The 14,464-nt window shown below is 36.8% G+C and overlaps 1 protein-coding gene across 1 annotated transcript; it reads right to left on the bottom strand.

Annotated features, from left to right (window-relative positions):
- Positions 1-7,562: 7,562 nt before the first annotated feature.
- LOC135721365 (macrophage mannose receptor 1-like) lies at positions 7,563-13,682 on the bottom strand. The gene is made up of 10 exons (XM_065243550.1): positions 13,658-13,682; positions 13,164-13,550; positions 12,736-13,077; positions 10,910-11,278; positions 10,443-10,820; positions 9,376-9,753; positions 8,943-9,287; positions 8,445-8,810; positions 7,801-8,181; positions 7,563-7,633 (listed from the first exon to the last, which is right to left on the bottom strand). Exons 1-10 carry the CDS (start codon positions 13,680-13,682, stop codon positions 7,563-7,565), a joined length of 3,042 nt encoding a protein of 1,013 aa, XP_065099622.1.
- Positions 13,683-14,464: the final 782 nt, after the last annotated feature.

Here is a 14,464-nt window from a genome sequence, read left to right as displayed (position 1 = left end):
ATTTTAGTTTCTGATATGAACTGAACTATCTTAAAAGAAAACTAATTCCAACTAACCCTAAATAAATCAAATGAAAAGTTATTTGTAGCCAAATAAAACCGGTGAAAGGCTCTGAAGTGGGTTAGGTAAAACTCCCACACCTTTTTATGGATTTCGTTTTGGTTTTATTGGCTTATTATTATTTTATGCATGTGTGAATTGCATAGCAGAAGATTAAAATCAGCTTTAAAGCAGAAGATTAAAATCCACTTTAAAGCAATATCTAATAGAAATTCTAATTATTTCAATAAAATAATAACTAGAGAAAGAAGGGTGGTGATGTTTTTTAATTCAATTAAAATCCATTAGCATTAAGGCAAAATGAAAAACTTAACAGTAATATTGGTCAAAACTGCAGCATTTAAAAACAAAATTGACCACTAAGACAGAAGTTTAAAAAAGCATTTAATAAAAGAAAATATACTACAACTCAATGTGTTTTCGAGTGTTTTCATGCTATAGTTTGATTTTGAATCTCTTTGGAATAAAGAGGCTTGAGACCCTGAAGAATTATGGTTAAAAAATGGATCCATATAAAATAATTTGCTTTGAGCATGTAGTGACAGCACTGACAGCATATTGTGTACATGAAAACAGAAAGCAAATGTCATCTATTAAAATATCATCTTGAAGATAATGCAAGCCATCTTAGTTTTTCTGTTTCTTCTTGTAAGTCAAACTGGCGTAATGATGATAAAATCAGATTTATATGTATATATATATATTTATATTATTGTTCAGACTTGTTTAGAAAAAATTTCACTTGATTATTTCAGGCAATGTCAAAGAATATTTAAGAATCAACGTTGCTATTTCCAATTGATACACCAAAGCATAATATTTAAATAAACCTTTTAGCATAAATATAGAGCTGCAGGTATTTCTTTTATACAAACTTGTGCAACTAATGTGCTCACAGTCCATGTGTTTACATGCTTTATGCTGGTAATGCTGATTAGATTATAAAATTATGACAATTTCCTAATAATCTAAAGCAATTAATGTGTTTTATTGGAAACATACTAAATAAATGGTAAAAAGACTGTGCAGGTGCTCATCTTCATGCGCATTTAAAAAACAAAGAATCGTATAGGAAAGTTCCCATACATTCTTGTTGAATGTGTTTGAAAAAACAGATTAGCATTCCTTTTAATAGACAGTTGGCAGGAGAGTGAAAAAACCTGATAGTTCACATTATCCTGTTGCAACATGGTCCTATTGTATTAAATTTGAAAGTGAAAGAGAACACTGACTTTCTGTCACTAAAGTATGATTTATAATAATAATGATTTATTGATGATGAATAATAATGATGTATTTAGGTTTGAGTTAGTTGTCATTTTTTAGGAGTCACCATGTCTTAAAAGATACTCATAATGTCTCACCAAAACACCACAGGAAAACAGAAGACATTTGTTTTTGTTTTTTTCTAAACAGCTTTTTTAAATGAAAACTTGAATTGTGAAAAATAAAATAAAAACTTTTTTATTTTATTTATTTTTCCTTTACAGCAGGGAAAATAAGTATTTGACACATCAGCATTTTTATCAGTAAGGGGATTTCTAAGCAGGCTATTTACACAAAATTTCCACCAGATGTAGCTATCAAGCCAACTATTGAATTCATACAAAGAAATCAGAACATTTAAGTATACAAGTTAAGTCATAATAAATAAAGTGAAATGACACAAGGAATAAGTATTGAACACACTTTATTAAATACTTTGTAGAAAAGCCTTTGTTGGTGATTACAGCTTCTAGACGCCTCTTGTATGGAGAGACCAGTCATCTGCATTGCTCAGTAGTGATGCTGGGCCATTCTTCTTTTTTGAATTATGATCTTCAGTTCTCTCCATAGATATTCTATAGGATTTAGGTCAGGTGATTGACTGACCACTTCATTGTTTCCTTGGCCTTGTGTTTGGGATCATTGTCTTGATGAAATGTCCACCCTCTTTTCATTTTCAGCTTTCTGGTAGATTTTTATCCAGAATGTCCTGGTACGGTTTCACTTTATTTATTATGACTCAACTTGTATACTTAAATATTCTGATTTCTTTGTATGAATTCAATGTGTGGCTTGATGGCTACATCTGGTGAAACTTTTGTGTAAATAGCCCACTTAGAAATCCCTTTGCTGATAAAAATGCTGATGTGTCAAATAATTATTTCCGCTCTGTATTTTACCAGGAATAGTCCCATTGAGATATAAATCTCTTCTACCAGGAAGTCCTGGCCAAAATAGCAGCACACAAGGTTTTACACAAAAATATTTACAAAGGCACACAAAACGAGAAAGTCCTGTCCAGCACTACATAACTACAATACCTAATATTAATAAAATATATAAATATTAAGTAAAACATGAATATGATTCTTTCAAATAAATTTTCCAAAAGTTTTCTAAGAATATTTAGAAGATGGAAGCATCAAAATACTCTATACTATACTATGCATTTTTATTACATAGTCTGGGAACATATAAGAAAAAGTCAGTTTTACCAAATTCAGAATATGATCTAGTTACAGTTAAAGAGCCAGTAAGATGCAAATTCTAAGTTTCCTATCACTGTTTATAAGTCCCGGACAACAGGTTTAAATGCATGCAAGGTCAAAAAACATTTTTGCAAAATATAAATTTAATATTACAGCATTTCTCTGAGATCCCCAAACGATTCGTGTGAAACCGTTCAACGATTCAGTCTGCCTAAAACCCACCTTTCAGTATCCTACTCTGCTCTGAATGGTCAACTGACACAATCTCTGCACTGTCCAACAAGAGTGCAACATACATTGACCTAGTTAGCTGCTTGCTAGTGCAACTCTCTATCATGCATTGCCTACAGGATCCTTCTGCTAATCTATAAATCTCTCCAAGGACTCTCTCCACAATTCCTCACAGATCTACTTCACCCCTACACTCAGTCACGTTCCCTGTGGTCCTCTATCAAGGACGTGCTGGCTACCCCTCGCACTAGGCTCACACTAATAATGAGATGATTAACTAGGAGATGAGGGGCGGGGTAATAGACTAAACAGGCAAGGCACATGGCCTGCTACGTGCCTCCACACAATAATGGTACTGTGAGAACCCTGTCAAAATGAACTAGAAGCTAAAACAAGACAAGATCCTGACAGGATCCTGACAGTACCCCTCCCCCAAGGGACACCACCTGGCGTCTCTCAAGGGACACACTAGAAGGCAAGACTGACTGAGACATGGACACATTGCATTGTAGGACTTAAGGGACGGGACCAGAGGGTGGTCTAGGGCTCCCTGGGTTTGGAAGAGAGTTCAGGAAGGCCATAGACGCTGAGGTCCAAGTAGAAGGTCAGGGTGACGAGGGTGCTAAGGATGCTGCGACAGACAGCAAAGACGAGACAGGGACCAAGACAGGGGGCCCTGCTGTAGGCAGCGGAGACGAGACAGGGGATACAACAGTGGGGTGGGAAGCCGAGACAGGGGGCGCTGCAGCTTCTTTCCTTCTCCTCTTCCTCCTGGGTTGCGACACTGGAGTGTTGACCATAAAGGGGAGTCGTTGCTGGCTCTAGGAGGTTCGCCACTGGCATGGTTGGCTATATTGAGGAAGCATTTGATGCAGACTCCCAGGAGGCCCTTTTTACCCACTTCCCGTGAACGCTGACAGCTGGGGCAAGATCTTCAGAAACTTAGTTGGGCAGAGAAGGGTCATCCAAAGACGCGACGGCCAGCATGCAACCCTCTGGGATGGGAGACAATGGAGATTGTAAGGTGCTTGAAAGTGTGGTTAATCTCTTGGCCTTTCCCTGTGCCAGCTCACGCTGGACAAGACACTCTACCAACTCCCCGTAGGGCAGACAAACCAATTCCCCCGCTTTTGCAGAGGTGGGGGGTCATTTAGACCAGCAATGAGGTAGGAGCTGGCCAACACCTCAGGGAATTACCCATACTGCTCTCCACGGCCCTAGCGTAATCCCTCAGGGAGAGCTCTCTTTGAGGTGGAAAAGGGACATGATGGAGCTCCACCACTCCAGGACTGATGCACACTGCATGCCAGGACTGTCTAGTGGGTTCTGTTATGGCTTGTTCGTTCTGTCAGAAATGGAGACATGAACCCAGGTGGAGACAGTTTAACTGAAACTTTATTATTTACAAAAAGGAAAACAAAATCCACAAGGGGGCAAAACAACATACACTTGAAAAACAAAACACTAGACTAGACAATAAACTTGACAACAATCTTCACTTGACTAGACAATAGACTGGAACAGACACTAGACTGGAACTGACAATTCACAAGAAAAGTAAAACGAACAGCAAACACAAGGACATTATATAAGGGAGAAAATAAGAGGGCTACAGGGGACATGAATCAAACAATAATGGGATGATTAATGAGGAGATCAGGGAGCGGGGTAATAGGCGTGACAGGCAAGGCACTGATAAACAAAGCCACATGCCTCCACACAAAACATGGTACTCAGAACCCTGTCAAAATTAACTAGAAGCTAAAACAAGACAAGATCCGGACAGGATCCTGAACCATTCCAATATAATATTGAGTGCATTTATATGCACAGTCTAATGCCGATATTCTTATTAAACTGATAACAGGTGGGGCCATGTAAACACGTAAAATGGTTTTCTTTTATTTTGAGAAAAGCTCATATATGGCGTAAGCCAGTGGTTCTCAACTCCAGTCCTCGGGCCCCCCTTCCAGAACATTTTAGATGTCTCCATATATAAAACACCTGATTCAGTTCATCAGTTTGTAAGTGTATTAATTAAGCAAAAGTTTCAAACATTCTGGAAGGAGCCTAATGAGTGGAATCAGGTGTTTCATATAAGGAGACATCTAAAACATTCTGGGAGGGGGGGGAGCGAGGACTGGAGTTGAGAACCACTGGCATAAGCAAAAACCGATCGGCACAGGTAGTTTTTTGCTCATTACTTCGATTCAGCATTGCACGTAAACACCTTAACTGGGTTTCTCGACATGTATCTTTCACACACAGAGACATGCGCACAAAGCAGCACAAGAACAAAACAAAGTACGCACAAAGTAATGCATAAAATTGGTGCTCGACTCAAGCAGTTGGCAGGGAAACTGCAAAAAAAAAAAAGCTAACAGGTTCGGCAGACATGAAAAGAAAAACAACAGTATAGCCCCACTGAAAACAACAGCAGGAGAATTATGCTAGTCTATGCTGGTTTGATGCTGGTTTAGCTGGTGACCAGTATGGGATGCTGGTGGTAGTGAAGGTTTAGCTGGTGCTGATGCTGGTGCTGTTGCTGGTTTGGTGCTGGTTTAGCTGGTGTTTACTAGCAAACCACCACCAAAACACAACATATGCTGGTCTTGCTGGTATTCTGTTTTTTTCCAGCAGGGAGCTTAAGACAGATTTCCCATCTACTTTTTGAACTTTTTTAATATCACAGACAATATTTTCTATGAATGTAGAGTTGTCCTACATGAGCTGTGACAAGGTGCTTCTTGCCTGGTGTGTGACCTTCTTTAGAGTACTATATAGCACATTATTATACAATATAGGGCGTTTTTTCCGGACAGGGATTAGACTAGTCTTAGACTAAAATAAATTTAAGAGCTGTCCAAACTGAAAACAACTTGCACTGACATATCTTAAAATACATCATGCCCTTTGTTTTGCCTCAAAATGCGCACAAGTAATGTTTTTAGTAAGCCATGTTTGTTCAAACTAGTTATCTTGCCTAATTAAACTAAGGCCTAGTCCTGTTTTAAGATAATCTCTGTCCGGGAATCCGCCCCTATGTTTTCTAATTAGTCAGTTTAAATTCATACAGGGTCAAAAAAAAAACACAACAACAAGAAAACTGATCAGAATCCTATTGTTTATACACAAGAATTTATTTTAACACAAGAATTGTATTTTATTTTACGTCTTACCCATTGGATTATATTAGGTTATCTAAAGCGTGTCACCACTTAAAGTTAAAAAACTGTTGATCAGGTTTCTATACACATAATATTGTTGACTACCAAAGTTTTGACTACTACAGTAACATTAAATCCAAACTTCAGACATTCACTTTGGATAAACACCTTCAAAGAGTATAAGGGCTATAAACTATGTAGGCTAATACATGCCAATAGCTCACACAAAAACTTTAAATAATTTCTATATGCGTTATTTAGTTATGTAAATATGCAAACCCCTGTATCTGATTTTCAGGGATCAGTTTTATGATAGTCTCTCAAATGCATGGTAATGTTGCTGGGAACTCCAAGTTCAATCAGCTTCTCTTGAAACTGAAACAACAGAGAGTGATGCCATCATTGGTGTGCTAATAATTTCTGCCATCACCAGCAGAATAACATGAATTAATTCAGTTAAAAAGTCTTTATAAAACTTTTGTCTATAGTGATGTTTTGATTGAAGTGAAAAGTGAACATTTAGTGTAAATCAATTAAATTAAATCATATTAAATGTATAAATAAATACATTAAAAATAAAGTATACTTTAGTATAATGTACTAAAATAAGTACATTTTTGTGCTAAATAATAGTGTAAAAGTTACACACTACACATATACTAACTCAAAGTATAATTCTACTTCTATATAGTGCACTTAAAAAAGTATACTAAGTACCAATAATATTTAAATTGTTTTTTAGTGTATTAAAAATAAATGGTGTATCAATCAGCACAGTTGAGAACACCTAGATATTCTAAGTTTATCTTGTTGACTGAGGTTTTGCATATGAAGTACAAAATTAGTGCATGAAAATTTTTGACTGAAATTTGGACATATGATGCTGGCCCGAGAATTTTCGGGTGTTTGATGTTTTACCTCCCACCTGTACAATGGGTCTATAGGTGCACTGGAACAATCCTTCCTAAAATGCATTAAACTTTTGTTTACAAAACGTGAAACTCACCGAGTGGTCAGGGGTGTTCACTGATATGCTCACACAAAAGTCACTGCAAAAGATGCTTTCCAACAGGTTTTATCGTAGTTTTTGTCCTACTCCATTGACTTGTATAAGATGTGCTGTGAGGTACGGTATTACTCCGCGCCTGGAACGTTGTTTGTATTCTTGCAATTGGCAAAGGCGGATTATCGCCACCAACTGGCCTGGAGTGTCTATTATTCAAGCTCTCAACGGAAGAATATACGGGTGTGAGGCGTTTGGAAAAATAGGTCCACAAGTTTACAACGAATGCTAAAACAGCTGTTGGAAAGCATCTTTTGCAGCAATTTTTGTGTGAGCATATCAGTGAACACCCCTGACCACTCAGTAAGTTTTACGTCTTTTTAACGAAAGTTTAATGCATTTTAGGAAGGATTGTTCTAGTGCACCTATATAGCCATTATAGAGGTGGGAGGTGATACTGTACAAGAAACACCTGAAAATTCTCGGGCCAGCCACATATGTAGAAAATTACAAAAAAATATATACTCACTTGTATAATCACAAGCTCTTCAATCTGAGACTCTGACAGATTTTCTTCACTTGTAACTTCCAGTCTGAGTCCGACCACTAAACCAAAACAATTCAATATCAGTAAAAACTTGCTGCATTGATTGAACAATTATTTGCAGCCCCATGTACACAAAACATACCATACTCATCTGAAATAGCAGGTTGATACAATGGTCATCATGTTCACCAAAAAAGACATATAAAAGAGAGAAAATGTTAACATAGAAAGATAACTATTTACTATACCACTAACATCGACTTATATTAAATTGCAACTTTTTATTTATTCTCATTACATAAAAATAGGTGATCTTACCACTGTAACAGAAGAACGGCAAACTGTCAAGGCAGCTCTCATCTGTCCACTGGCCAAAAGATTGTAAAGACACAGCAGTGCAGTGTTGACCTCCTGACAGTCCTGGGACATATAAACCATTATCTGGTTGTGCATAACCATATGAAGTGTACGGCAGCCAGTATGTAAAGGAAGAGTTGCTCTGATCTGACCACGGTCTGGTTCTGTGCAGACCAATCCATGCATAATAATATGGATATTTAATATTCAGTATCTCTTGACGCTCTGTTTCACTTCTCACGCTGGCCAGATCTGTGTAAAACTCTCTGCAGTATTTCTGAGCTTCACTCCAGGTCCTTCCCTCATATACCACAACGTATCTCTGAGAGGCATTTTCACTACCTGAAAAGATTGAAATGTAATGTATTTTAATCAGTCGATCCATTTGTTCTTTTGTCTTGCCATCTTTTATATTTTGGCTTTTGGTGCATGTTTGTTTGTCTTATAATTCCTCCAGATTTAGTTCCAATAAGTACTGTACATAATATGATATGCTTATAAATAAATTACTATGGCATGTATTTAACACAGACTGAAATGTGTTACCATCACGTGCCTAATGATCGTAAAATCTTTCAGGATTGAAAAAAAACGTAATGTCTCACCATCGTAACAAACAAATGGATGATAAGTGTCACATGAATAATCAGCCCAGTTTGCATCAGTTATAACAACACACAGCTCATCCCCTACATAGTTGTTTGGTTCATGAAACCAATTTCTGAAGTCTTTCTCTCCTTCCTGATAGAAATCATTGTTTTCCAGTGACCATCTCCAGCTGTTCAGATCATCATACAGTCCAATCCACGCTGATCCACTGTAACTCCCATTAACTGTGTCCATCAAACTGTTCATTTCATCTATGTTATCAATGGTGGCCAGATCAGTGTAATTCTCTCTGCAGTATCTCTGAGCTTCAGTCCAGCTCATAGACTCAGATATAAAGTGATACTGACGGGATGTTGCTAATTCTGTCAGTGTGAAACAACAATGTAATATTTTATCATTACAGTAATGCCTTATAGTTAAATATCTAGATAACTATGCACTTACTGATTATCAGATAAGTTAGGTTAAGCTAGGTTAGTCCAAACACTACTCACCACTGTAGCAAAGGAAAGGAAACTGATAATCACAGTTTTCATCGGTCCATTCCCCAGAGTCAGTAAATGATACAGCAGTGCAGTATTCAATGCCTCCAGCATTATCTGGCTGTCCTGACATCCAGTTACTAAATGTAGAGTTACTCTCATCAGACCAAGATCTGGTTCTGTACAGACCAATCCAAATAACAGAACCATAAGGAACTAATGAAAGAACCCTGAAGTTTTCAATGTCATTCCTGATACTGACAAGGTCTGTGTGATGCTCTCTGCAGTAGCTCTGAGATTCAGTCCAGTTTTTGTTGTCGGGAACAAACACGTAACTTGCACTGGCATTCTGTCTTCCTGTGGGAAAGTAAAATATATGATATATCTTAGTGTCATAAATATGTTGTTCTAGTTACTTGTTTAAAAATTCAAAAGGAGTTCTCACCATCATAGCAAACAAAGGCAAGCCGAGCACTGCAAGACAGTGCTGTCCAAAATCCCATTGAGTATGACATGTACATACACATACTCTGTCCATTCGGGTTTCCTGGTTGCTCGACATTCCAGCTTTTAAAACCTCCTTCTAACTCCGTGTTTCCCAGTGACCATCTCCAGTTGTTTAGATCATCATACAGTCCGATCCACGATGTACCATAGTAAATCCCCTCTACTGTTTTAATGAGACTGTTCATTTCATCCATGTTATCAATGGTGGCCAGATCAATGTAATTCTCTCTGCAGTATCTCTGAGCTTCAGACCAGCTCTTAGACTCAGATATAAAGTGATACTGATGGGGACTGCATGAAGATTGTGTGCACGTTCCTGGAAGTTACAAATTAAAATAAGATGTCAGTCATTGTCTGCACCTAAAGTCACTAAAAGTGTGAAACAGTAAAGTTACAACATACTAGATATGATCATCTATTGTACAGTATGCACAACTTTAACTGACAAAGTGCTTTATGTTCACTTTATTTTACATTATTTAGTTTACATTATTTTGCTATATCATATTGAATGTTATCTTAGTTATTTAATTTAGGTAGGGTGACCATACGTGCCATTCTTCCCGGACGCATCCCGTCCAGGATTACGGTGTGTCTTCCGGAAGTCGTATTTGTTGACTGCATACGCCATTCAGTTAAAAACATAAGATATAATCGTAGTTTCATTCTTACCTTAAAATGTAACAGTTGCTTTTCTGTAATAATAATAATAATCCTCTATGACGTATGCGGGCGACAAATACGACTTCCGGAAGACGAACACAAAATCCTGGACGGGATGCGTCTGGAAAGAATGGCACGTATGGTCATGCTAATTTAGTTTTTTTTTTCAGGACTTGTGTGAACATCTGATGTTGCTTCAGGTTATATTTATGCAGAAAGGATGCACATACTTGTAAGGAGCAGTCTATGCATGCAAAACATTTTTACATTTAACCGAAAATGTTAAAAGAAGTGTCTTAATTATGACAAATAACAAGGTCCGGCAAAGAAACATGAACTCACTGCTGTAGCAGAAGAAGGGCATGTTGGTTAAGCAGGTCTCATCAGTCCATCTGCCTGAATATCTGAATGATACAGCAATACAACGTTCATAACCCCATTTTCCCAAAATATGATAACCATTATCTGGTTGCCTCTGAAAATCAAAAGTCTGTGGTCTCCAGTTTAGATAACTGGAAGTCCGATTGTCTGACCAAATCCTGTTTCTGTACAGACCGATCCAGACTGAACCACCACCTGTACTCTCAAGGATCTTCTGATTCTCAGTCATGTTTCTCACATTGGCAAGATCTGTGTAATGTTCTCTGCAGTATCTATGAGCATCTGTCCAGTTTTTTCCTTCAGTAATTCCAATGTAACTCTCTGTGGCACTTTCACTACCTATGAAATAAAATATAACAAAAGTGCTCATTTCAAAAAAAAAAAAAAAAAAAAAAACATGTCTAAAATCTACAGAAAACTACTCTTACCATCATAACAAGCAAAGGGAAGTGAATATTCACAAGACATATCTAACCACTTCCCATAATGATCCATATAAACACACAGCTCATTTCCTCCATTGTTGTCCGGTTCGTGATACCAGCTTCTGAATTCTCTCTCTCCTTCCTGATAGAAATCATTGTCTTCCAGTGACCATCTCCAGTTGTTCACATCATCATACAGGCCAATCCACGCTGATCCATTGAAACTTTCCTCAACTGTGTTCATCAAACTGTTCATTTCATCCATGTTATCAATGGTGGCCAGATCAGTGTAATTCTCTCTGCAGTATCTCTGAGCTTCAGACCAGCTCATAGACACAGATATAAAGTGATACTGACGCAATGAGGTGAGTTCTATAAAGAGAGGAAGATTTTCAACACCTTATAAATATCAATTAAATACAATGGGGACCCCAAATATAAGATTACAACACAATCTACTGGCAATACTACCTTTTAATTAAGGTGGCTAATTCGTATAAATTAAGGGTGGGGTTGCATTTGTGCTTTATTTCGGGGGAAATTTACATTTTTGCATGATTCACATCATACTAAAATTGGCACCATGTAAAATAGGGACATTTTTTGTGGGACCAGGTCAGTGGAGTAGCCTTGCGTACTAGTGAGAATCAAATTTATGATGTGAGCAAATGGGACTTTTATTTTAGTACTATTTATTGCCTACTGGTGTTTGCCGATAATACATATATCTGTTTTTCCGAGTGTCACAGACATGGCTACTGCTCTGAAGCTTTTTTAATAATCCCTGTTACTGTCACTTCCACTTGTTTGTGCAAAAATACCTGCATGTAACATGATCCATACATAATATCCTAATGATTATAGGCATAAAAGAAAATAACAATGATAACAATGTATTTTTTGACTTTTGTTACAAATAAACATGTGCTACTTAAAGGGGACATTTCACAAGACTTTTTTAAGATGTCAAATAAATCTTTGGTGTCCCCAGAATGCATATGTGAAGTTCTACCTCAAAATACCAAAGACAATTTATTATAACATGTTAAAATTGTCACTTTGTAGGTGTGAGCAAAAATGTGTGTGTCCTTATAAATGCAAATGAGTTTATCTCTGCCCTAAATGGCAGTGCCGTGGTTGGATAGTGCAGATAAAGGGGCAATATTATCCCCTCATGACATCAGAAGGGGAGCCAAATTTCAATTACCCATTTTTTCCACATACTTGCAGAGAATTGTTTACCAAAACTAAGTTACTGGGTTGATCTTTTTCACATTTTCTAGGTTGACAGAAGTACTGGGAACCAAGTTGTAGCACTTAAACATAGAAAAAAGTCAGATTTTCATGTCTCCTTTAAGTTTTGTTAGTAATTATTGACATGTACCCCTCTCTATTGTTTTGCTAAATTGTTTTCATTCCATTAACCAACCATTTTTTCAACATGTCCTGATGGATAAGCACTCCATTTTTAGCTGCATGCAAGCAGCGCACTCTTCCTTCACGTGCAGTTAAAACTCACTCAGCCAGGTGGTCAATTGTTCAAGGGCCAGATTTACAAAGAGCTTGCATTAATGCAAATGCCTCTTTTGCCATTGATAAACTACTGTCTGGATTTACTAAAGGCATGCAATTTGCACCATTATTTAACACATTAAAAAAGCATGTCTTATGTTTAAACTTTCTTACTTTCTGACCAGATTTTCAGTTTTGAATTTTGATTTTACGACTTTTGGAATGCTCCGTACAATCCATGTTAATTCTAGACTAGAGTGATCCAATACATGATAGACATACTGTAGATTTCCAAAATTGTAAAGATAATATCTCACCATTGTAGCAAAAGAAAGGAAATTCATTATCACAGTTTTCATCCGTCCAATTCCCTGAGTCACTAAATGACACTGCAGTACATGATCCAACATAATTTGGCTCTCCTGTGTTCCAGAAGGTAAATGAAGAACTGCTCTGATCTGACCAAGATCTGCTTCCATGCAGACCAATCCAAGTATATACAGAATTGTATTTCTTTAATAAATATTGTACGTTCTGGTTTTCATTTTCATTCCTGATACTGACAAGGTCTGTGTGATGCTCTCTGCAATAACTCTGAGCATCTTTCCAAGTTGTGTACGAGGGATAGAAAACATAAGTAGCTTCTGCGTTTTCCCTTCCTGAAATAGGAAAATATTTGTGAGGTTAGTGAGACGTTAGAGGTAAATACATTTAAAGATACATTTAATGTACTGTAACTACTCACCATCATAGCAGACACTCGGATAATAACTTAATATGCAGTTTATTGCTTGCCATACTCCGTTCCTTGTAGCCACACAGATATTTCCTCCATAAATCTGTTGTGCTGGGCTATACCAGTTCCTGAACATTTTTTCTTCTACATTGAAGAAATTAGTGTCTTCTAGAGTCCATTTCCAACTGTTCAGATCATCATAAAGTCCAATCCAGGCCAGATCAATGGTATTGTAGTCATTCACTTTGTTGAGTAACTGGATCGTCTCTTGCTCATTTTCAGTGGTGGCCAGATCAGTGTATTTCTCTCTACAGTATCTCTGAGCTTCAGTCCACGTCTTGGATTCATTCACAAAGACATACTGACGTCCAGAACATAAGGTCAGGGTGATAAAGCCTGAGGAGAAAACAAGGGTTAAATTCGCTCAGCTGGTGTTCAAGACTGACTAAGAGCAGTTAGTAAACCGTATATGAGAAAAATATAAAGTATTAAATGCAGATTACCTGAGAAGACAATGAGTGGAAACATGGCTGTTGAAAAATGTTGTGCTTTTTTAGAGAAAAATCTTAAGTTACACAAAAAATGTCAGCATGCCGTCTCTTTTACGAGTGTCTCTGTGTTTGTTGGTGGACTCCTTTTATATTTATAAAAACAAACAAAAAATGGGAGTGATTGCTTAAAACCAAGACAATAACACAAGACATACTCTAAAAACCAGTTAGACCACATAGATAACGAAAAGGAAATGTAAAAATCAAATCAGTTTGCATTAGTGTTTTTTTCTCGTATTTTCATTGTACTTCCACATAAGTTTCTATGGTTCTTTACATTAAAGGGTTTTATCAAATCCTTCATAACATTGAAAAAATATGTATCACCATGTTAAGGGACCAATCTCGACCTTGGATCAACTTAAAAATTGAAGTAATCAATCACACACAACATCTGATATCGACTCAAAGTAAATAATTTTATTACGTTTAACTTGAAAAGTTTAAATCCATGCAACCACTTTTTAAAGGTTGGAACAAACTAATTATTTTAAGTTAGAACAAACTAATTAAATTAATGTGTATAGGTTAAAGTAAATTAATTATTTTAGGTTGTCTCAAATAAAAAATAACAGTTTTTAGGAAAACCCTGAGTTTTACTACACTAACCATGATTTAACTATGTTTTTGAAAATCATGTTTGTTTTTTGGTTTTAACTGTAGTAAAACCATGGTTAATTTTTATAAGGGTCAACAGACAGTTGAACTGTAACAGACTTTTTGTAAAATCCTTTTATTAAACAGGTCAGGTGGTCAGAG

The sequence above is a fragment of the Paramisgurnus dabryanus genome, chromosome 18, assembly GCF_030506205.2.
Source record: "Paramisgurnus dabryanus chromosome 18, PD_genome_1.1, whole genome shotgun sequence".
Classification (NCBI taxonomy): domain Eukaryota; kingdom Metazoa; phylum Chordata; class Actinopteri; order Cypriniformes; family Cobitidae; genus Paramisgurnus; species Paramisgurnus dabryanus.
Note: the sequence above shows the minus strand (reverse complement) of the source record. Positions and strands in the feature narration are given on the sequence as shown.